General features: G+C 61.3%; 1 protein-coding gene across 4 annotated transcripts in view; it reads left to right on the top strand.

Annotated features, from left to right (window-relative positions):
• The window catches only part of FOXP4 (forkhead box P4), a 61199-nt gene extending 45585 nt beyond the window's left edge, over positions 1-15614 (top strand). For all 4 annotated transcript variants that reach the window (XM_087761914.1, XM_087761913.1, XM_087761911.1 and 1 more), the window contains 12 exons: positions 2366-2513; positions 3019-3223; positions 3466-3570; positions 6129-6216; positions 8283-8366; positions 8889-9090; positions 9193-9269; positions 9490-9591; positions 13944-14065; positions 14193-14259; positions 14385-14551; positions 14774-15614. In XM_087761914.1, the coding sequence (XP_087618040.1) occupies positions 2366-2513; positions 3019-3223; positions 3466-3570; positions 6129-6216; positions 8283-8366; positions 8889-9090; positions 9193-9269; positions 9490-9591; positions 13944-14065; positions 14193-14259; positions 14385-14551; positions 14774-14918 (1512 nt within the window). In that variant the 3' untranslated portion in view covers positions 14919-15614. The remainder of the gene's footprint in view (positions 1-2365; positions 2514-3018; positions 3224-3465; positions 3571-6128; positions 6217-8282; positions 8367-8888; positions 9091-9192; positions 9270-9489; positions 9592-13943; positions 14066-14192; positions 14260-14384; positions 14552-14773) is intronic.
• Positions 15615-21041: the final 5427 nt, after the last annotated feature.

Raw genomic sequence — 21041 nt, 5'->3', positions numbered from 1 at the left:
GCACATGGATTTGAAACACGGGAAGGTGCAGGTTCAACGTGGACAGCGTCGTCCCTGCCAGAACCACACTTGGGTCGGGGCTGCCCGGTCCCCCGGGGCTCGGGGGTTCTGACTCCGCCGGCTGCAGCTCCAGGGAGGCTGGGTCGGGAGACCCCAGCCAGGCTACGCGTCACAGGCGACGTGCCCTGGGGATCCTCCTGACTTCATCCGCTCCCAATTTCCTCCTGCTCCGCAGCCTGGAAGTGCCGTGAATGAGGCTCTGTTTGCGAAGAGCCTGGGCTTGCCCCGGGCCCCCGGGGAGGGCGTCGGCAGAGCTGGGAAGAGGAGGAGAAGCCCGTCCCGTCCCAGCTGCCGTTTCTAACCAAGGCGAGGACATGCGTGTCCATTCCACGCAGTGGCAGAGCTTCCCCTTGCAGGGACAGGGACACCGTGGGGGACAGCGCTGCCTGTGTTAAGGCCGTCGGGCACACAGCCTGGTCCTGCCTTTTTTCCTCCATCGTGGTCCTACGGTCCATGGTCTCCTCCGGTCCCGTGGCCTGAAGCCCTCCTGGCTCAGCACCTTGCTCAGGAGTGAGGGTGAGCAGAGGGATTTCTTGTCACTGAGCAGAAATCCCTTTGATTTATGCCTTTATTTTCAAGCGTCAGAGGTGCAGGACTGAGGCAAAGCCAGAGAGGGTCTGGACCTGACTTGGGGGGGACAATTCTGCCGTGGCCAAGAGGTGGACAGGACAGGGAGGAGTCCACACATCCCTCTGAGGCTGAGAAACCAGATTTAAACTCTCTCTGTGCCCTAGACAGGACTCAGTCATGCCTGATGTTGCAGACCACAGGGATTTTGCAGGGCAGTGCCTGGAGCCCATCCTCACCCTCCATTTCACAAAGCCACGGCCGAGCATCGGGAGCATCTGCAGGGGACCGCCTGGATCCCACGGGGCCCGGGGCGCTGCTTCAGGTACAGCAGCACGTGCTGATTGCAAACGAAGCTGTGAACTGGGTTTGCCCCAGAGTCTGTCTGCTGTTCCCTGTTGAGCAGAGCGTGAGATGCAGCCTCGGGGATGATGGAGAGAGGGAGGTGGGGCTGTGCCAGCTCCCTGGGATCCCCGGCACACCGGAGGCCTAAATCCCCGCGATGCTCAGACCCAGCCAGAAGATAAAAAGGACGTTTCCTATTGCAAAGCTCTTGCGCTCATCAGTAAGAACATGGACATGAAAATACTTCTTTTTGGGCCAAGCGATGGGGCTGCGAAGTGCCCCCACTCACGAGTGCGGCGAGATCGGGGGAAGCGCTTTAGCACGGGCTTGGCCGGTGTGCTCCGCCGAGGCGGGGGCTCGCTCTCCGAGAGCGGCCCCAGCCCTTTTCTTGCTCAGGATAACGGAGCTGCCATGGAGGAGCTGGGCTGCCGCTGGGGCTGGTTGGTGCGGCACAGCCGGCTCGCTGCCTGCCAGCCCGGCTCCTCGCAACCTGCAAACAACGTCTGCGCAAACAGAGGGGTTCAAGGGGTTACGGAGACGGCTGCCCCGCTAATGAGGCCGGGCAGGCCGGGGGCAGCTTCCCTCTCGTGGCCAGCTTGGATTAGCAGCTGCCTGTCCCCATCCCTAATTGAATTCTCTCCCCTTCAGTTAATTCTCATGGATTTCTTGGTGCCTCCCTGGGGACCGCCCTGCCTAACTAGTTTAGGGCTGGCTACGCTGGTCAGAGCGTGGCCAGCGCCTGGGGATGGGTGGGAGAGTCACCTACCTGGGGGATGCTCGTGGCTGGGGTGGGGGCACCGGGGCTGGTGCCTGGGGGCTGGGAGCGCTGGGCAGCTGCTTCCCTGCAGACGGTTGTTTTCTGCCTCCCGCCAAGGAGGGGCTCATAGTGGTCATTTTTGGTAAATAGGGACCGTTTCCCTGCTTAAAGAATGGTGTAATGCATCTGGGCAGTCTTAGGACACCTTTTGGGTGCTGGGAGCCCCTTTCCTTCAGTGATGCTTGGTGCCCACAGGAGCTCGCCCTGCGGCTGAGCCTCCCTGCGTGGGAGCCCACGCCTCGGTTTTGCGGGTTTGCCCATCTTGCAGGCAGAGCTGGATCTCTGCTCTGAGAAAGCTGCCAGCTCTGCTTGCTCCCTCTGTTTTCAGCGCTTTATTTTTCCCTTCCCCTTTCCTTTTCTTCTCCTCCTCTTCCGATAGATCAAAGCCTCCGTCCGGCTCAGCCACAAGCCGAGCGGGCACAGCGGCCCGGCAGCAGGGTGGAGGCATGCACGGCCACGGTGCCGCCGCCGCGGGCATCCCTCGTGAACACCGCTGGGCCCCTGCCTCCCCTGCGAGGCTTCTGCTGCGAGGCTGGAAATAACGCGCTTTGATTTCTCCCTTTTGTCTCCTGGCAGCCGTTAGGGAACAAGCAGCTGGCCTTCCAGCAGCAGCTCCTGCAGATGCAGCAGCTCCAGCAGCAGCACCTGTTAAACCTGCAGCGCCAGGGGCTGGTGAGCCTCCCGCCGGGGCAGGGCACCGTGCCCCTGCAGACCCTGCCCCAAGGTAAGGACCCCTGCCCGGGTTGGGGGGGCCCCCACGGCTGCAGCTTCTCCCTGCAGCGAGGGAGTGCTGGGAATGGGGCTGGGGAGCGGGCTGGTGGCATTGCTTTTTCTAATGCGCCTGTCTAAAGTTTGGGGCCTGATTGCATTAATGGCTGGAGTAGACTGCGAGAGTTTGAGGTGGGTTGTGTGCAGGATTGGGCCCCCAGCTTCCTTTTGCAGAGGGGTGCGGGGAGCCAGGGTCTCCTCCCCTCTGGGGGCAGCTCTGGGGGGCTCCATGGGCACTGTGGGCGGCTTGTTTTGGGCTTCCCGATGGGGCTGTGCCCGGCTTTGGGTGATGATTTCGCAGTGCACAGTCCGTGCTGGGCTGCCCGAGCTTCGGGGAGCCAAGCTGCGCCGGCTGGGCAGGGAGGGAGCCTGTGGGGTCCCAAGCCAGCCTGGTGCATGGGTGCCAGTGGGTGCTGCTCCTTCTCCCTGCTGACGGCGGGCGCTTTCTCCCTGTGCCGTAGCTGTGTGCCCCTCGGACCTCCAGCAGCTCTGGAAGGAGGTCACGGCCGCCCAGCCCGTCGAGGACAGCATTAAGCAAGAAGGTCTCGACCTCACCACCAACACCTCCAACTCTACCTCGTTTTCGGCCGCCAAGGTCTCGCCTCCCATTTCCCATCACCCTCTGCCCAATGGACAGAGCACCATGCACACGCCGAGAAGGGACAGGTAGAGCTGGGTCAGGCCCTGGTGCTTCGTGGTCTTTGCCATGGGGCTGGCAACGGAGTTGGGAGGGCTGGAGGGTTTCTGCCCGCCCCTTAAACAAGTCCTAGCGCTATTTTGCTGTGCCCACGGAGGGCAGGAGCCATTGCTGCGGGGTCTCCTGTGGGTCCCCGAGGGCTGGCCCTGTGCATGGGAACACCGGAGCATCACAGCTGCCCCGTCTGACAGTCCCTTTCTGTCTTCTGCAGCTCTTCCCACGAAGAGACCCCTAGCTCCCACCCGCTCTACGGCCACGGAGAGTGCAAGTGGCCTGGCTGCGAAACCCTCTGTGAGGACTTGGGACAGTTTGTCAAGTAAGTGCTCCCCTTTTTGGGGGAGGTTTTCCTAGAGGAGGGGAGAGCCCGTGCTCTCGAGCCTGGACAGCATGGGGCTGGCAGAAATGGGTCCAGACACCCCCAAGTCTGTCTGCGCAGAGCCGGGGGGCCCCATGCAAAAGGAGAAGACAGCAGAGATTGTAGCCAGAGGAGAAGAGACCCAGTGCAGCGGGCAGGAGTGGGCAGGAGCAGGCAGCAGGCGAGGGGAGTTTGCAGCTCCCCTCCTGGGGGGCGAGAGGAGGGGAGGAAGCAGATGGCGGCGCGGCAGCCCGCTGACACCGCTTGTGGGCTCCAGCGCTGACTGATTAACTCCGCTGTCGAAGAGCCCTCTGCTAGCGTCAGGGTCAAACAAATTGTTTTCACGCTTCGTCAGAGGTTTACTTAATTAGTTCATTTGCAATTAGATCTCTTTGTAGCCAGGATTTTTAGCAAAGACATCAGAAGGAACTGACGGGCTTGCTTGCTCCTTCCCTCCCGCCTCTGGCTGGCTGCTCGGCGCGGTGGCCGAGACGCACTGGTGCGCGCTTCACTCTCCATTGGCAAGATTTTGGGGTTTTACAAACTGATCCCATCCGCTGCCATGCACTTGGGGCCAGCTCCGGTGGGAGCATCCCTCAGACTGCACCGACCTCCTCGTTCCCACGGAAGGAGCTGGGCAGAGGCCTTGTACAGGAGGATGAGAAGGTGCGAAGGCAGCCTGGGGAGGCTGGGGTAGCATTGCCTGGTGGTGATTCAGTGAGTGAATGAGTCGGGCTTCTGCCTCCTCCTTCCTCTGCCTCGCAGGGTGAACCTAGATAAGGCCTCTCCTCCTGCCTCTCTGGGCGTGTTTACGTGGCACGGGGCAGATGAGGAAGCTCTGGTTTGGAAGCTGGAGCTGGGGTTGGCAGGGGATGGCCGGGCTGGGTCGTGGCACTGGGAGAGCCTTGCTGTGCCGGCCGGGGCTGTAGGGTCCCTGCGCGCTGTGTCCCACCTGCCTGGGCCCCTAAGCACACCTAGTGCTGGCAGGAGCAAGCTTCCCGGGGGGCGGCCTCCCCGACAGCGCTAGTGAAGTGTTTCTGTCCCCTCTGCCAACGTAAGCACGTGTCGGGGTGTGGGACAGACAGATGGAAAACTTCCAGCTCCCAAAGGCTGAGCCCAGCTGCAGCACGGACCTTGCTTTGAGTCTGGGCATTGGCTTTGAGCCTCCTCTGAGCATCACCTCCATGGTGATGGAGCTCAGAAAGCCTCAGCGTTGGGGTGGAAAGGGGCAGTGCGTCCTTTGAGCAGTGGTTTATAAAAGCCTGTGAGAGTCGGTGGGAGACATCTCCATTCCTGCTCAGCACAGCCTAGGCTCTCGATAGCTTTTTCCCTGGAGAAGCAGCCATGCCCTTGGTCTGCCGTGCGGGGAGAGGAGCAGGCGGCGTGGTCCAGCCGCAGCCCTGCGGAGCGGGGCTGAGCCGCCGGCGGGGTTTGCTCACATACAGGCTTGGCAGCTGGTCCCAGTTACCTAACTTGTTTTTGCAAGTTGGGGCTGGAAGTCTCGCAAACAGCCGGGTGAGACTCCCGCTGTCTTCCGCATCCAGACCAAGGGTAGATACTCCTGAGGCACCTTCTCCTGGGCTGTCTCAGCAGAAATATCTCAGTCTTGGTCCTGGAGAGCGTTGGACCATGGCTCTGGGACAGCTGTGCATTTCCCAGCATCAGATGCCACCTTTTGGGGTGTTCCTGGGGTGGCCCTGGTACAGCTTGCCCTGCCACCCAGCATCCCCCCTCCGACCTGTCCCCCTGCTCCGGTGAGGAACCCCCAGGTTTGCACCCAACCCAGCAAGGACGTGGCCTGGCCATGCGACGTCTGCGGGGCTGGCTGCGTCCCCAGGCTGCTGCTTTCTGGATCTAGGGGCAAGGACCTCCACAAGGCGATGCTGGGATGTCCCTGGCTGCAGCAAGTGGCGTCCCCGTCACCAGCTGCTTGTCTCTGCCAGGCGCCCTTCCCCTCCCCGAGAAGGAGGGAGGGCAGTGAGGACCAAAGGTCCTTGTGCTTTATAAACATAAAGTGCCGTATAAACACAAGGCATGAAAGCAGTAGGATGAGAAGCACCCTGGAAATGTCACCTTCTGCCTTCGAGGGTTTCCTTAGAGGGTGTAAGTAAACCTCCATAATGCCACCTTTGTCCTGAAAACCTGCTCCTCAGGTCCTCCTGGGTGCCTCCTGCCAGCAGCCTTCTCAAGGACTTTCCATCAACCAGTGGCTGTTCCTGAACACCGCGGGGCTGCCAGGGGCAGGGCTGGTTGTCCGCTGCCACCCTCCAGCCTGGATTCGGGGAGGAGGCACAGCCCAGTTTGCTTGGCCGCCTTCGTACCTCGCTTTCCCTTCTGCTCGTCGTGCTTTGGGCAGCAGTGCCGGAACGTTCCCGGCACGGGCAGCGCCTCACGGACATCCCCGGGCGTTGCTGCGGTACAGGCAGTTTGCAGGTCGGGGCTGATCCCAGGTGTGGCCCTGGCAGGGGGGCCGCATTTCGGGCACGTCCAGGCGTAAACCCCCGTGTTCTTCTCCCCAGACACCTCAATACAGAACATGCACTTGATGACCGAAGCACGGCCCAGTGTCGAGTCCAGATGCAAGTGGTACAGCAGCTGGAAATACAGGTGGGTACCGCCCCAGCCTCGAAGGATGCACATTTAAAAAGCTGCCTCCTTTCCAACTCTGCGTGCCGTGACTTGGCTGCTCTCTGCAGGAGGGAAGTAGCGAGGGTGGGGACCAGTCTGGCAAGATAACTAGCTGCCCCAGTGTCACGGGGGCTCATTTTAAGCATCCGTCCCAAACAGCGATGCTGCCCCTGGCCAGGCAACGGTCCTGATGGGGATCAAGACCTGGAGGACCCTCCAGCTGATTCCCCCTCCAATACCGGCATCCCTGCACAGCTATGGTGGGGCTGGAGAAAGGGACAAGCTGTCTCTCCCGCCCAAAGCGTCCCTGCGGGCAGAAGGAGCTGCCACAGACCTGGAAGGCCCATGCTGCCTGGGGGGTGCGTGCCCACAGGCGGGACCTGAGCTCTGCCCTGGCCCTGGTGCCCAGCCCTGCCGCCGCAGCGAGAGCCACGGGGCTGCTGGGCTCTTTGGAAATCAGGCCACTTATTTCGGTGGCTGAGCGTGGTCTTTGGAGCCCAACTTCGGGGTGCTATTTTTGGAAAGCCAGTTCTTTAAATAGTGCCTTTACCAGCATCTCCAACTCCCTGATGTGCCATGCGTAATTCGGTTAATAGAGAAGGGAGGGGGAAAAATGGGAGGAAAACGAGGGTTTTCATCTTGGGACTTGAATGCCATCGGGGGGGAAGGCGGGACGGGGCAGGGGTCTCTGTCAGAGGGTCGCTCACCGAGACCCCCATGGCATGACAGCATCTGGGTGCCTGGCTGTTCGGCCAGGGGCTGGCAGGAGCTCGAAGTGGTTTGTGCCCATCGCAGTGCACGGTGATGGGTACCATCGCGGGGGATGCCAGCCCTGGGGGCAGCGGGCCACGATGTGCGGCAGCCGCGGCAGCCTCCAGCCCAGAGTTACACTAACAGGGGCTGCGGGGTCGGGGGGACGCAGCAAAACCGTCCCCGGGCGGGGAGGCTGCAAAGCCGCCTGGGCGAAGCCGTGCAATCGCGTCCTCTCCCTCGCTAAAGCGAGAGGGTGAAAGCAATTACTGGGGCTTAAAGAGGGGAGGGAAAGGAAGGGGGGGAAAAAAAAGCTGATAGGCGAGCAGAAAGCTGCGTGTGCAGAGAGGAGAACCTGCCACCGGAGCTACCAATTATAAAGTTTTCAGCGCGGAGCTCCCGCTGTGCTGGCGGAGAGCGTCTGCATCACGAGGGGAGACCTGTCAGCTCTAATGAGCACCACGACAGCGAGAAAGCATCCGAGCTGCTCAAAACTTGCAGCAAACTCAGCTCTGGCTCCTGCCTTTAACTCCTTCCTCGCCCGGCTCCGGTGCCTGCCCGGGGAGGGGGCTCGGCTGGGGGGGAGATGGCAGCATGCAGGGACACGGCCAAGCCCTGAGCTTGAGGGGTCACGGTGGAAAGGGAAGGCGACAGGAAGAGAGCGGGTGTCAGATCCCATCGCCTCCGCCGGGCTCAAAATCTCTCCTGGTGCCACAGTGAATATTTCACCCTTCTCCGCACTCCGGGGAGTAAACAGGCGGGAGCGCGCAATTAAAGCGATGTTGCGCGTCCGGGTGGATGGATAGACGGATGGACGGAGGGGTGGGTAGACGGACAGGGAGCTGCTGGTGAGCGGGAGGCAGCAGAGGCTGGAGGAGGGCGAAGGGGATGGGGATGGCTGGCACCGGGGCGTGGGGACCAGAGCACCCGGAGAGTGAGGGCTGTGGTGGGTGGCCGGGACGGGGCCATGCTGGTGGATGGCAGCCTGAAGGCATGAGAAATGCCTTCGTTTCACCATAGATTTTTCATCTGGCCGCACACGCGGAGCTGGAGCAGCGGTGGCCCCCGTGCCCCTTGTGATGGGTGCCAAAGCCCCCTGCAGAGCCACGGTCCCGCTGGGGCTCTCGGGAGGGCTCAGCATCGGGCAGGAGGTGGCTCTTGGGACGCTGGAGGATGCTGCCTGCCCAGAGCCAGGGCTGGGGGCTCGGTGGGCAGCTCCTCCAGGCCGTGGGCTCCTCCGCGAGTGTCTGCTGGCACTGCCTGACCATCTCCCTTCTGCTTCTTGCCTCCCACAGCTGGCAAAGGAGAGCGAGCGTCTCCAAGCAATGATGGCCCATCTTCACATGAGACCTTCAGAGCCAAAGCCTTTCAGCCAGCCTGTAAGCGTGCATCCCCCTCCTGCCCTTGTACGTCCCTGCAGCCACCCTCTCTCCTGCCCTTTCCCCTTGCTGCTGGCTGCCGTCCCCTCCCTGCCCTGCGCATGGTCACCGCGGCCCTGCGTGGCCTAGCAGGATGGGCTGCCCGGGATGGGCATGCCCTGACCCCGCTCTGGCACATGTGCTCTTGTGCTGGTGCAAGGCATCAGGCAGGAGTGAAAGGCAGCCTGCGTCAGCGTGTTGTGCTGCTCCGCCAGCTCAGACGTGCAGTGGTTGCATCCCGTCCTGCGGTTGCATCCCGTCCTGCGGTTGCATCCCATCCCATGGTTGCATCCCGTCCTGCGGTTGCATCCCATCCCCACCGAGCCCAGCAAGCCTCCCCCCTGCAAGCCCTTTGCTGCCCGCTTTGCGGCGTGAGCCGGCTCAGGGCCTGCCGAGCTGCCGGTGTGCCGGGGGCTCTCCCAGCCCCTGCCTTCCCCACGCCGGTACCCAACCGCCCGCCCTCCCTCCCGCCTGTCCGTGCAGCTGAACCTGGTCTCCAGTGCCACCCTCTCCAAGAGCACTTCCGACACGTTCCCCGATGGCTTACCTCATCCCCCCACCTCCGCCACGGCGCCCATCACCCCCCTGCGGCAGGGCCCCTCCGTCATCAGCTCTTCCACTTTACACAACGTGGGACCCATCCGCAGGAGAAACTCAGAGAAGTTCTGCACCCCAATATCTTCAGGTGAGCTCTGGGATGGGGCTCAGCACCCTCTGTCACACGGTCCCCAGGTCCCAAAGTGGGTTCCTTCACCCTCTGCCCCCCCATTTCTTGTCCCCCCTCCAGAACTTGCACAGAATCATGAGTTTTACAAAAATGCAGATGTCCGGCCGCCCTTCACGTACGCCTCGCTCATCCGGCAGGTGAGTGGCTCCCCGTGCCGTGGGGTTCAGCTTTGCACCCCAAGACCTGCCTGCAGAGCACCTCGGGCAAAGCTGCGCTCTCCCCCACTTTCTCCGTCCTGGGGGAGCCCCCACGCCCGCTGAACCTCCATTTCTGCCCCTCGTGCCTTGCCACGGTATGGGCATCGAACCTGGCCAGGGCGTTGCGAGTGATGCTCTTGTCCCCTCTCTGGTTTCCCAGGCCATCCTGGAGACCCCCGACAGGCAGCTAACATTGAACGAAATCTATAACTGGTTCACGCGGATGTTTGCCTACTTCCGGAGGAACACGGCCACCTGGAAGGTGAGAGCAGCCCTGCTCGGCGCCGCGGGGCTCGCCCCATCCCACCCGGGGCTGCCTGCTGCGGGAGGTGCTCCAGCTTATCTGGGCACCTGTGGTAAAGGACCAGTTCATTGCACAGATCTGAGATGGTGCAGGAAATGATTTTGTGGATAAATCCCATGTTTTTCCCCCAAAAAATGCATCTCTGGTCTCTGGGGACACATTGTCCATGCAGTAGGATACGGCAAAGGGCTGCGCTGTAGAAACCCGGGGCTTTCTGCAGAGCTGGGGCTGGAGCGGAGCCGGGAGAAGGGCAGAGAAGAGAGCGAGACACTTGAAATAGCTTGAAATAGCAAAGAAGGTTAATGATAACCCGGGGGCGGGCGGCACACTGCGAGCAGGAGATGCCGCATCCGGGCTGCGAGAGGCAGCGGCCGGGTCTCAGCAGCAGCTGGGGATGTGGGTGCTGGTCCGTGGGGGCGGGGAGGGCGGTGGTGGCTGGGGGGCCGTTGGCGAGCAGGAGCACCCGTGGCTCCGCTGCAAGCCCCTGAGCGGGTGCCTGTGCCCATCGGCTCCCCCCGCCTGGTGCACGGTGCTGTACGGGCAGGCACTGGGGAAAGTTTTTGGCAGCGAGGAGCCATTTGTTACTGGCCTGGGCTGATGCCTGTGAATTTTGGGGCAGTGTCCTGGGGCAGCACCCGGGCGCTGGGGCTGCTCCTGCCTCAGTTATTTAGAAATCACCGAATCCGAGAGAAGTGAGAAAACACATCTTGGAGGAAAGGAGTGGTGGTGAGAAGGAGTGGTTATTGCCCCGGCCGGGAAGGATTTATTTATTGTTTCCTGCTGCATGTATTTACTAAGACACAGCTTTGTCCTGCTCAGGGTAACAAGCAGCAAAGTGGCAGAGGGAGACTAACACTTAAAAAAAAAAAAATTAGAATAAGTGAGGTGCAAGCGAGACGGTGCATTTTGACAGGGTTAAGGGAGGAATCGGTTATTCTGGAGCCCGGGGCCCCCGTGCGTTGCTGCTGCAGATCAGAGCTGACCGCAGCAGGGGTTTGCTTCTCTGCAGCGAACTTTGGGTGAATAACAGGCGTTTTGGCACCAGAGTGCTACGGGTGGCCCCGGCTTCGGCACAGACCATCCCGGTCATCCCCGTGTGTCCAGTGGGGAGGAGGGTGGTGGGAAGGAGCGGGGCAGGAGCAGTCAGAGGTGCCTGGGCCATTTTTGGTGCTGGCCGTGGCCCTGCGTCAGTCTGGAGTCCCCCTCACGGCACGCGTGCAGCACTGCAGGCCGGCGCCGCGCAGCGCGGGGAGCATCACATCACTGGCGCGTCGCTGGCCCCCGCCGCTGCTGCCCCGGCCAGGCCTGTGGGGACACCCCCGGCTTTGGGGAGAGGGGGGGAAGGGATGGGGAGCGTCGGGGCAGAGAGCCCGGTGCGGCCGTCGCTGCTGCCAGGACGGGGTCTCGCCATGGGGCAGAGCAAGGTCCGTCTGGGGCAGCGTTTCCCCCCTCCGTGCCTCCATTTCCCCATCTGCGGAATGAGATCGTGGCAGGTGAAAATGCCTTTTTCCTTCCCTTTCACGAGCTAAAAGGAAGAATGTTTTGGGGTTTTTTTCTTTGCAGCTCCCCTGCGCCCCATGTTACCCAAGGGCAGATGTCTCAGAGAGGGGCATCCCCCAGCCCTTTTGGTTCCCTTTTTGCTGCTCTTTATTTTTTCCTGTTCCACCACAGAAAGGGATGGCAGGGAATTAAAAAGAGCTGGTGGGGGGATGATTCCCTTCGCAACTTTGTGTCCAAGGCCAGGCTGCTTTTGAAGGAGGGGGATACACAGGAAAAAATAATGTATTTCCGCTCCTGGGAAAACCAGCGTTTGTGCTGCAGCTTCTCCCTCGTCTCCTGCCTCAGCTGCCCCCCGGGATGGGTGGGCAAGGTGGGTGCCAAGGTGGGTACCCCGTCCCCACGGCGGGGCAGAGCCGCGGTGCAGCGTGGGGGCCCACGGGGAGACCCCCGGCACGGCACGGGGAGCGGGGCCAGGGGCATAAAGCAAACATCATTAGAAAAGACAAAGATGAGAAGCAAACAGAGCAGCCAAGTCTGGCACTGAACAAATACTCTGTCAAAATACAAAAGCCACGTTAGGATGAGGCGGGGACGCCCCGGCACCAGGCAGGAGGATTCCCATGTCAGGGGTCTCACCTGGCACCTCCTCCGTGTCCTGGGGCACCCTGCCCAACACCCCGCACCGGCAACGGGGCATCCCAGGCTCCGGTGATGCTGAATCACATCTCACCCGGTGCCAGGAATTACTTTATCTCCCCTTTTGCCTTTGCAAACGTGTACCCGCCAGTGCCTGGAAGCAGGGGGCTGTCACAGCGGGGAGGGGGGGGACACGGGCGCTGCTGGACTGGGGCTGCATCTCCACACGCGGGAAAGGTTTTGGCTTTGCCATGCTTCTTGCCTTTAATCAGGGCTTTGTTTGGATGAGGAGTCCCCTGCGCGCACAGGAAGGAGGAAGGGGAGCGCGGGGCAGGATCCGGCCCCGGCGAGGGGAGGACGTCCTGTGTTTGCTCGCCAGGGGACAGGGGTTCAAGGGCAGCGGCTGACCCGGCCCTGGCCGGACTTCAGACCCCTGGGCGCAGGCAGGGAGTGGGGTGTTTGCAGAGACGGTGCAAGGGCAGAGCGAGGGCCGGGGGCTTGTCCCACTCCTTCCCTGGCCCAGGGGCACAGTGGTGTCTGGGGTCCCCGTGGGATTTCCAGCTCCCCAGGACGTATATGTGTGCGGTGCTGAGTGCGGCCGGGCCCTCCTCTCGGGTGGTGCCAGCACGGGCTCTGAAGATGAGGGATGCCTCGGCCCCCGGGGCAGGGCATGTCCCAGATGGAGCGTATGCCTTTGGGTGGGAGCGGCGATGGCACCGGGCTGGGACCCGGCTCTGCGCCGCACCAAGCATCACCCGAGGAGCTGGGCTGGTTGCCGACCAGCGGGTTCCTGGTGCGACCCAGGGGTTCCCGGTTCCCCCCGAAAAACCACATCGAACAGCACCGACTGTGCCCGAATCTCATTCCCCAGGAACCGGCTCCTGGGAGCCGCTTGCAAAGTTTCCCCTTTGGGCTGGCTTTGCCCAACAGCGAGAGCAGCAGGAGCCTGCCCGTCCCCACGGTGTGCCACCGTTCGAGCCGGCTCTCGCTGGGGCCATGGCGGCAGCACCAGGCACGATGGTGCGGCCGGGGACGCCGGGGCAGACAGCGGGCAGTGGGCGCAGGGCAGCAGCCAGAGGATGGATGGATGGATGGAGGACGAGGGAAGGAGCCGAGCTTTGTTTGGTTTTGTCCTTAAATTAAAAAGAAAAGGGGGGACAGTGCGATTTGATGAGTTTCCGGGAACTCTAACACTTTCCAGCGCGGGGGGGTTCAGTCCTTGTGTCTCCTTTTGCCTTGTTGTGTTGGCCGGCTCCTTTGTTTATAAAGCCCCCGTTCGACCTTTTAAATTGCTGTTAATGTTTTAGCGTAACGAATTAGTCTCTCATCACGAATCAGGACTCGAAATAAAAAAAAAAAAAAAATATAAAAAAACCCTCCGAGGCCAACTTCCTGAAATTGGGGTCATTCTCATTTGCAAGGCAGAGAATCTGAGAACCTTAATGCAAGGAAATTTATTCAAAGGCAGAGCCCCGGCGTGATTAGGCCCTTTGTAATTATAGCTCGGAGAGATTCCACTCCAGCCTCCTGCCTCCCTCATGGATTAGCAAGTGAGTCGGAAAAATACACAGGATTTAATTAGAGGCAAATTAAAATTGGTAATGAAATAGGGGCAGTAGCAAATGGCAGGGAGTTGGAAGGGGAAAAGGGAGCTGGTATCTCTCGGGGCTGCGCTGTCTGCCTACGTGTGTGTCTCTTTATTTTACATTTAGAAGAAGAAAGGGAGGGAAAGGACCAAAAAGGGAGGAGAGGGGGGGAGAAAAAGAAAGGAAAAGATTAGCTGGCTTTACCGAGCATCATCGAGCAAGCTGCAGCGGAGAGGGTGGCTCTGCTCCCGGCTCCTTGCTGGTGTGACTGGTCGTCCCTTGTCCCATGCTGTCCCCATCTTCCTCGGCGTCTGGCCAGGGCCCGTGAAGCAGGTGGTGTCCCACGTGCACCTCGGGGGCTCGGCTCCTAAACCCTCTCGGTGCTGATGGGGTGAGCAAGCATTTGCAGCATCCCCGGGTGGCTTTGCAGAGTGTTTGGCTGCAGACAAGCCGAGCGTGGCCGGGACAGCCCGGAGCTGTGGGGACCCGCAGGGGCTGGGCGAGGAGGAGGATGGGGAGGAAGAGGTGGGGTCCGGGCGGCGGGGCGAGGGCCGTGCCGCTGAGCTCTCCTGCCCGCTCTGCCCACAGAATGCCGTCCGCCACAACCTGAGCCTGCACAAGTGCTTCGTGCGCGTGGAGAACGTCAAGGGAGCCGTCTGGACCGTCGACGAGCACGAGTACCAAAAGCGAAGGCCACCAAAGATGACAGGGTGGGTCCTCCTCTCCCGCAGGACGCAGCCCGGGAGCTGCGCTCGCGCCTCCCTCCGCTGCCAAACCCCCGGTCCCTGGGCCGGGAGCGCTCAGCCGTGCATCGTTCTGCTTTCTCTCTTTCTGCAGGAGTCCGACTTTAGTCAAAAACATGATTTCAGGACTTGGTTACGGAGCACTTAATGCAAGTTACCAGGTAAGGCTGCAGTCCCGTCCCTGGCAGGGATACAGGGGCGCTAAACCTTCGCAACTGCGCAGTCCCGTTTTCTATCACAGTCTCGCATCCTCCTTGCCTTGAACCGCTGCTGCTTTCTGTTGCAGGCTGCGCTGGCGGAGAGCAGCTTCCCGCTGCTGAACAGCCCCACCATGATCAACACCAGCTCCGCCAGCGGCATGCTGCACGTGGGCCACGACGACGTGAGCAGCACCGTGGAGCAGGTCAACAGCAACGGCAGCAACAGCCCGCGCCTGTCCCCGCAGCAGTACAGGTCAGCCTGGCTGGGGACGAGGGACGGTGCCGGTGGGTGTTACTGGGGTTTGGAGCTAAGGGACAGTGGCACTACAGGTACCGGGAGCTGCTCGTTGCCTCCTGTGGCTCCTGTCCCCCCGGGCAAGGCGCAGCATGGGGATGGAGGGGGTTTGGACTGAGCTTTGTGGGGTTGTGGCCAGCGGGAGCGGCTGCCCGAGGCTGAAGGCTTCCCTCCCCGCAGCCATCCAGTGCACGTGAAGGAGGAACCTGCCGAGGCGGAGGACGACAGCAGACCCGTCTCGCTGATGGCCACCACCAACCAGAATGTGACAATTCCCGACGACAGGGACCTGGAGGAGGAGCTGCCGGTGGAAGACTTGTCCTAAGGACCCCTTCCTCCTCCCCACCGAGGGGCAAACCCTTCCCACCCTCCTGGCTGGAGACCAAGCGACGGCTCCCACCTCCCCAAGGTGACCTTCGGCGTTAACCTGTTTTTTAAAGGCACTTCCACAAAGCAAAAGGGTTTCCTTGGTTCAACAACCTGTTGCTGACGGTGCATCCCTCCCGCTCCCCACTGCCTGCGCCGCAGCCCCAGTGACTGACCGACCCCTGCCGTGGGGGACGTCCCGTGACACGTGAGGCAAAAACCCGAGAGCTGGACTTTTTCTCCCCTCCTCCCTTCGTTAGTGACTGGTGAACGAGGATGGTAGGTTGTTTCTGTCCGAAATGGTCCCTCCTTCCTTCCCTGTGCACGGTGGGCATGGGGAGGGCACCTCCGTCCCCTCTTCCCCTGTGGTGCTCTGCCGCCCGGCGATGCTCGAGCCTCCACCAGCGACCGCCCTGGGGAGGGAAGGCAACGGCAGGAACCCACTGTCGTCTCTCCGTCACCCAGTGGGTTTTGCACTAGGAGGGACCGTGGACCCTGCCCGCGCGCTGCCTCCACCCAGCTTTGGGGGAAGAAAGAGCAGAAATGGGAGCGAGTCCTCTGCCGTGGTCTGGACGTCGGGCTTGCACCGTTGTCTCGTGGCTGGGGAAGGACGAGGACCGGCACGTTGGTGGGACCGTGTCCCCTTTGCCTCGTCACCTCTAGCAGGTTGCTAAACTGCCTGGCAAGCGGAGCAGCCCGCCCCAGGTTGACCGCCCTCCCCGAGCCCCCCGGGCCCTGCTGGTGGGGGGGGTGGCACCCAGCAATGATGACCGTCCCCAGCCGACCGCCAGCGCCGGGCAGCGAGGACGCAGCTCCCCGCTTCCTTCTCGACGTTGGCTGCAGTGGGTGACACCTCTCCCAGCCCACACGGGGACAGCCGGTGGCCCGACTTCAACTTCAGGGAAAGGCTCCTGGTCCCCTGCGCGCCCGGTTCCTCCTCCGAAGCCGGGGCAGGGTCTTCGAGGCCAGGCAATGGTGCGGGGAGGCAGCATCCATCGCCGCCAAGCTTCCTCCTGGGGGGCACCCGCAGAGGAGCTGGCGCAGGCAGAGCCCAGCAGCGAGCCGCGGCTCGACCGTCCTGCTGGTAGCAAAGCCGACCCCGGTGAAACCCTGTGGCGGCTGAACCTGGCCGTGGCCGGCGAGCTGAGTGTGCTGCCACCGGGGCTCCCACTTTCATCTTTTCTTTTCGTTATCCTTTTGTGTGCGTGTGCATCCAGACGGAGAGATACCAAAAGATTTCTAGAGACAGAAGGGCCGTAGTTCAGGTGAACAGATGGTATTAATGCCAAAAAAAAAAAAAAAAGAAATATTAATAATAACGAGAACAACACAACCAAACACCCCTCTTCTCCCTGCTTTTTCTTTCTGTGGTGGTGATGTGGGTACCCGGCGCCGGGCTCCTCCCGGCCGGCAGCCACGGCCTCCCCAGTGCCCCGTGCTGGCCTCGGGGACCAGCACTTTCCTTGGGGACCAGCACCTTCCCCGGCACGGCCGGGCTGGCACTGGCTGTCCTGGCACGCAGCAGGGTCTTGGGGGAGTTGCTGTGATGGACATGGAGCTGCTCTCAGTTTTGAGCCCAGCTCCGGGCTCTCCCGAAGCGACCCTGCGCGCTGCTCCGTCCCTCCCTGTCCCTGCTGCCCTGCATTGAGGCATTGGCGGTGGCGGCTGTGTCGCTGCCCCAGCTCATGGCCTCCAGCCCCGTGCCGGGGTCCTGGCACCGGTACTCCGGGAGCTGCGTTTTGGGTTGAAAAGGCAACGCACAGCTGTGGGTCGTGGGGGGCTGTGCTTGTTCATCCCTGTGCATCACCTCTGTGACATCCCCAAGGGGCTCTTGGCCCTGTGGCACGTGTCCCCAGGGTGAGCCCACACCCCAGATCACCCTTTTTGCTGCCTGCTGCATCCTCGATACCCAAGTGGCTGCAGAGACGGGGGGGTCCCTGGCTCCCCCCTGCAGCCATCGGTGAGGCTGAGCGACACCCCCGGCCTTGTTCCCCGGTGCCCCCGGCACCCTCAGGGGATGCTGAGACCCTCGGGGAGCAGCAGCCGCCCCGGGGGAGGCACAGCCCAGTGGGGCTGTTACCGGGGGTCACCAGCATCCCCCCGGCTGCTGTTGCAAAGGGGCCTTTTCCCCTTCCTAAAAACCCAGAAAATCCTGCAAAAGCCGCCCTCCCCAGCCCCACGGGTGGGCGGCCGCCGCGGTGCGTGGGTGCTCGCTGCGCGGTGCCGCATGGTGCCGCGGCGGCCTTCACTAGGTGTCTCCACTCGACCCGTGTTTCTCCCCGCGCCGCCGCCTCGCTCCCTCGCTGCTGCCAAAGTACGAGGGCCAGGAGGTTTGCCAGGCCGCCCGCTTCCCCTCGCCCTCCGGCCCCTCCTGGCTCGTCCCCGCCACCACTGGCTCCCACCCGGGCTCTGCCGGACACCAAAGACCCTGCCCGGGCTGGGGGGCACGAACTGAACCCCATCTCTAAAGGAGCTGCGAGGCCAGAGGCACTGCGTATTTTCCCTGCCTGCTTTCCTTTTTTTTTTTTTCCTTTTTCTTTTCAGCCTTTTGATTTTAAGTTATTGTTTTAAACAAGTTTACAGCTGCCACAGGCGGGTGTTGCGGGAGGGAGGCCGGCGTCACGCGTTGCTGCTTTACTCGTACGAAGGAGCGGGGAGGGGTGGATGGGGTTCACCCTCGGCAGGGGATCGCCCGTCTCCATCCAGGCTTTTGGGTTTTTGGTTCACATCTCCCCGGCGGGGGACAATTGTGCCTCTTTATGGTAGTGCCAGCACCCAGTGCCACCCCTCGGTGTCACCCCTCGTGCTGCTCCAGCGTGTCTGGGACACCCCAGTGTCCCTGGGGAGGGAACGACCTGGCCTCGTCCTGGTGCATTCATCCTTTCCAGGGAGGGGGAGGCTTTGCAGCCCGATGGGTGCGGGCGCGGCTGGTGCCGCAGGCGCTCGGGAGCTTGCATGGGTGCCGGGAGCCGCTGCAGCGGAGGGCGGTGGGTGCTGCCGGCCCCGGCTCCCACCCGCTGCCGGGGCTGTTTTGCTGGTGGGTCCTTGCCTGCATCCGCGGGGCTGTGCGTGGGTTCAGACCCCCTTGCTGTTTTTCTGCGGGGTGTTTCAGGAGCGGCTCCCCTTCGTTTGCTCTTCCTGGCTCCTTTCGCCTCCCCTTCCTCACGCACTTCAATTTTTTAGCGACTCTGGAAGCCCCTGTTATTTTGCATACGGTTGGGGCAAAATCCAAGGGGGTCCAGGCACGAAGCGCGCCCGGCGTTGGCGAGCCCTCCAGCACCCGCTGTGGCTCCTGCTCGGGGTGTGATGATTTTTTTTTAAGCTTTTCCAGAGGTACAGACATCCCCGAAATGCCTCCCAGAGCCGGGCAAGCCACGTGCCTCCAGATCCCCCCAGGTCCAGCCAAAATCCCTGTGCACCATCACGCTAGGACAACCTGGCGCCTTCCCCTCCGCGCCGTGTATTCCTATAGGTCGTTAGCCGCCATCCTGGCTCCGAAGAGCACTATATATATTATATATATATAAATAAATATATAAATATAAAGGAGTTTTTTTCTTTAAACACGTGCACAGGTTTGGCAAGTCCTGTGGCTCCAGGTGATGCCTCTTCCCCGGCCGTTGCTGAAACGGGAATCACGGTGGGTGATTTCACGGGACACGTGCCCGGTTTGATACTCAGGGGTAAATTTAATCCATTCTCTTACCCCCACCCAGCCCAGCCGCCGCTGCAGGGTCCCATCCGAAGCCAGGTCCCGCGGCCCCTCCCAGCCTCGCCCACCCCCACCCCCTCACCCCTCCGGTTTATTTTTTGCTAGTTTGAATTTTACAGAATTCTGCGTGTCTTACCTCAAACACACGGCGGAGGCGGGGAGGGGAGAGAGGGAGCGCTGAAGGACCAAACGCAATGTGTGGCAGAATTGTATGTCTGTATATACTGAGATATATATATACTGGGTTTAAACCTACCAACACGAATTGTTCTTTTTGTTTCTTCTGGGTTTTTTTTTGGTTTATTTCCCGTTTCTTTGCCCCGGGGCAGTTCTGCGAGGGGAAGGTATGGGCACCGCACTGTAAGTAAAGGCATTTTTCTGGTATTTCCCACTGAAGGAATTACTCAGTTTTCCATGTTTTTTTTTCCCCAATGGTTTTTTTTCCCCTGAATAGCTAGAGTGGGTAGAGCTGGGGGAGGGCTGGAAACCAGTGCTTGAAGAGAAGGGGTGCTGGTAGCACTGGGGGGCTGCTGGGGAGGCCAGCAGAGGCAAAGGGAAAGCAGCAGCTGAACCTGCGTTAAACCAAAGGGTTTCTTTGCTTTGTTTACACGCCTGGCCAGCCCCACCGCCCAAGAGGATCTCCCTGGGTCTAGGTTTTTGTCCTGGAAGCATTGGGGAAGGGAGGGACAGGCCAGAGCCGGGGGCTTGGGGACCCTCCGCTCCCCAGAGCTGCCCGCGATGGCCCCGGAGGGACCCAGGGGGGTGCTGGGGGCATCCCCATTCCCGGCTGCTCCGGGGAAGCGCCAGCCCTGCCACAACCTTTTCCTTTTCCCCCCTTTTTTCTTCCCCATCCTCTTTGGCGCTGGGTGGGAAGGTGATGCTGGGGAGGCGGGAGAGGTCCGAGGGGGCCGGAGGGTGGCGGGGAGGGGGGATGTGTATAAAACGGCCCTTCTCTCCCGCTGCCGCCTTCGCTGCGCATCCCTCGTGCTGTATAAAGGAAATAGCGTTGCTGTGTATTTGTACTCTGAACTTCCGTGTGTCTGCTTTGGCAGACGGTAAACCCTTGTACAGTAGATCTAGCTGCATGTAATCTGTATGGACAATGGCATTATAAAATGCAATAAAATAAATTACCTATCATGCTGCTGTGCTGGCTGCTTTGTTATGATTATCGATGAAAAAAAATCTGCATTTTTAATCCTCGTAGGCTCTTCAGCAGCCAGGGAGCGATGGTCAGCCTGGGCACCAGAGGGGAGAGAAGTGACTTGCTCTGCTCTGTCGGGGCTGGAGGGCTGCAGCAGCCCCGGTAATTTAGGTCCCTATATTTACTCCTTACCAGCTCGCTCCTTCCAGCACCACCGCGTGAACCCGGGGGAACGGGCTGAAACCTGCTTCGGGTGGGTTTGCGGAGCTGGCCGGCCTCGGGGTCACATCCTGCCCGCGGGGTGCTTGCTGCTGCTGCTGCTGGTGTCGCAGCAGCGGAGCCCCACGTCTGCCGGTGCCGGGAGCCGTACGGTGGCGGTGCTGGGAGCCGTACAGTCGTCGTAAGCTGCCAAACCCAGAGGTTTTTGTTGCCAGCACCAGCCAACGCTGTAGAGCTGCCTTCGCTGATGGGGAGCTGGGAGACGCTCGGGATTTTCTGTGAGTTCAAGCCCCGGGGCAGAGGCAGGGAGAGGGGACTCGACAGCACCCACCCAGCGCCCGTGACATCCCCGGGCTCCCTGCATCGCGGAAACCTGGGAAGCGCCTGAAGCTCCCGGGATGCGCTGATTGCAGGCCAGCCCTCCGCAGCACCGGCGCGTGCTGACAGGTGCCTGCGGATGGGGCGGGATGGGATGGGATGGGATGGGATGGGATGGGATGGGATGGGATGGGATGGGATGGGATGGAGGCGGCAGTGGCCCCTGGAAAAGCGCAATGGCTCAGATGGGAGCATCCCTCCTCTTCCTCACCAAACAGCCCCTGCTCCACCCTGCTGAGGTGGGAAGGGTTTTCCCAAAAGCCGAGGCGAAGGTGAGCTGCTGGATATTCACTGCGCTTACCGCAGTAGGAGATCTAAAATACAAAAGAAAAACAGCAATAATTAAGAAGTTAATCATTAGCAAGTAAGGGAGCTTTTGCCACTGCCCTTCAGGATTTTTTCTCCTACCTCTTCTTTTTTTTATTTTTTTAAGACCAGTTCTGCAGTGAAGCTCCTCCGCCGCATGTTTAACACATCCACGTCCGTGTTCTTCAGAGGCCTCTTAATCCAGCAGCAGCAGCGGTGCCCGCCAGCGCCCGCGCTCCCTCGCACCGCAGAGCCCCAGGCAGCCGGGCTCACGGCACCCAGCGCCGCCGAGCCCGCAGCTTGGCCCTGGCGGCAGCCCGGTG

Source organism: Nipponia nippon, unplaced genomic scaffold, assembly GCF_047370975.1.
Source record: "Nipponia nippon isolate SJK-2023a ecotype South Korea unplaced genomic scaffold, ASM4737097v1 scaffold_25, whole genome shotgun sequence".
NCBI lineage: Eukaryota > Metazoa > Chordata > Aves > Pelecaniformes > Threskiornithidae > Nipponia > Nipponia nippon.
The sequence above is the reverse complement of the archived record's forward strand: the minus strand, read 5'-3'. Positions and strand labels throughout refer to the sequence as shown.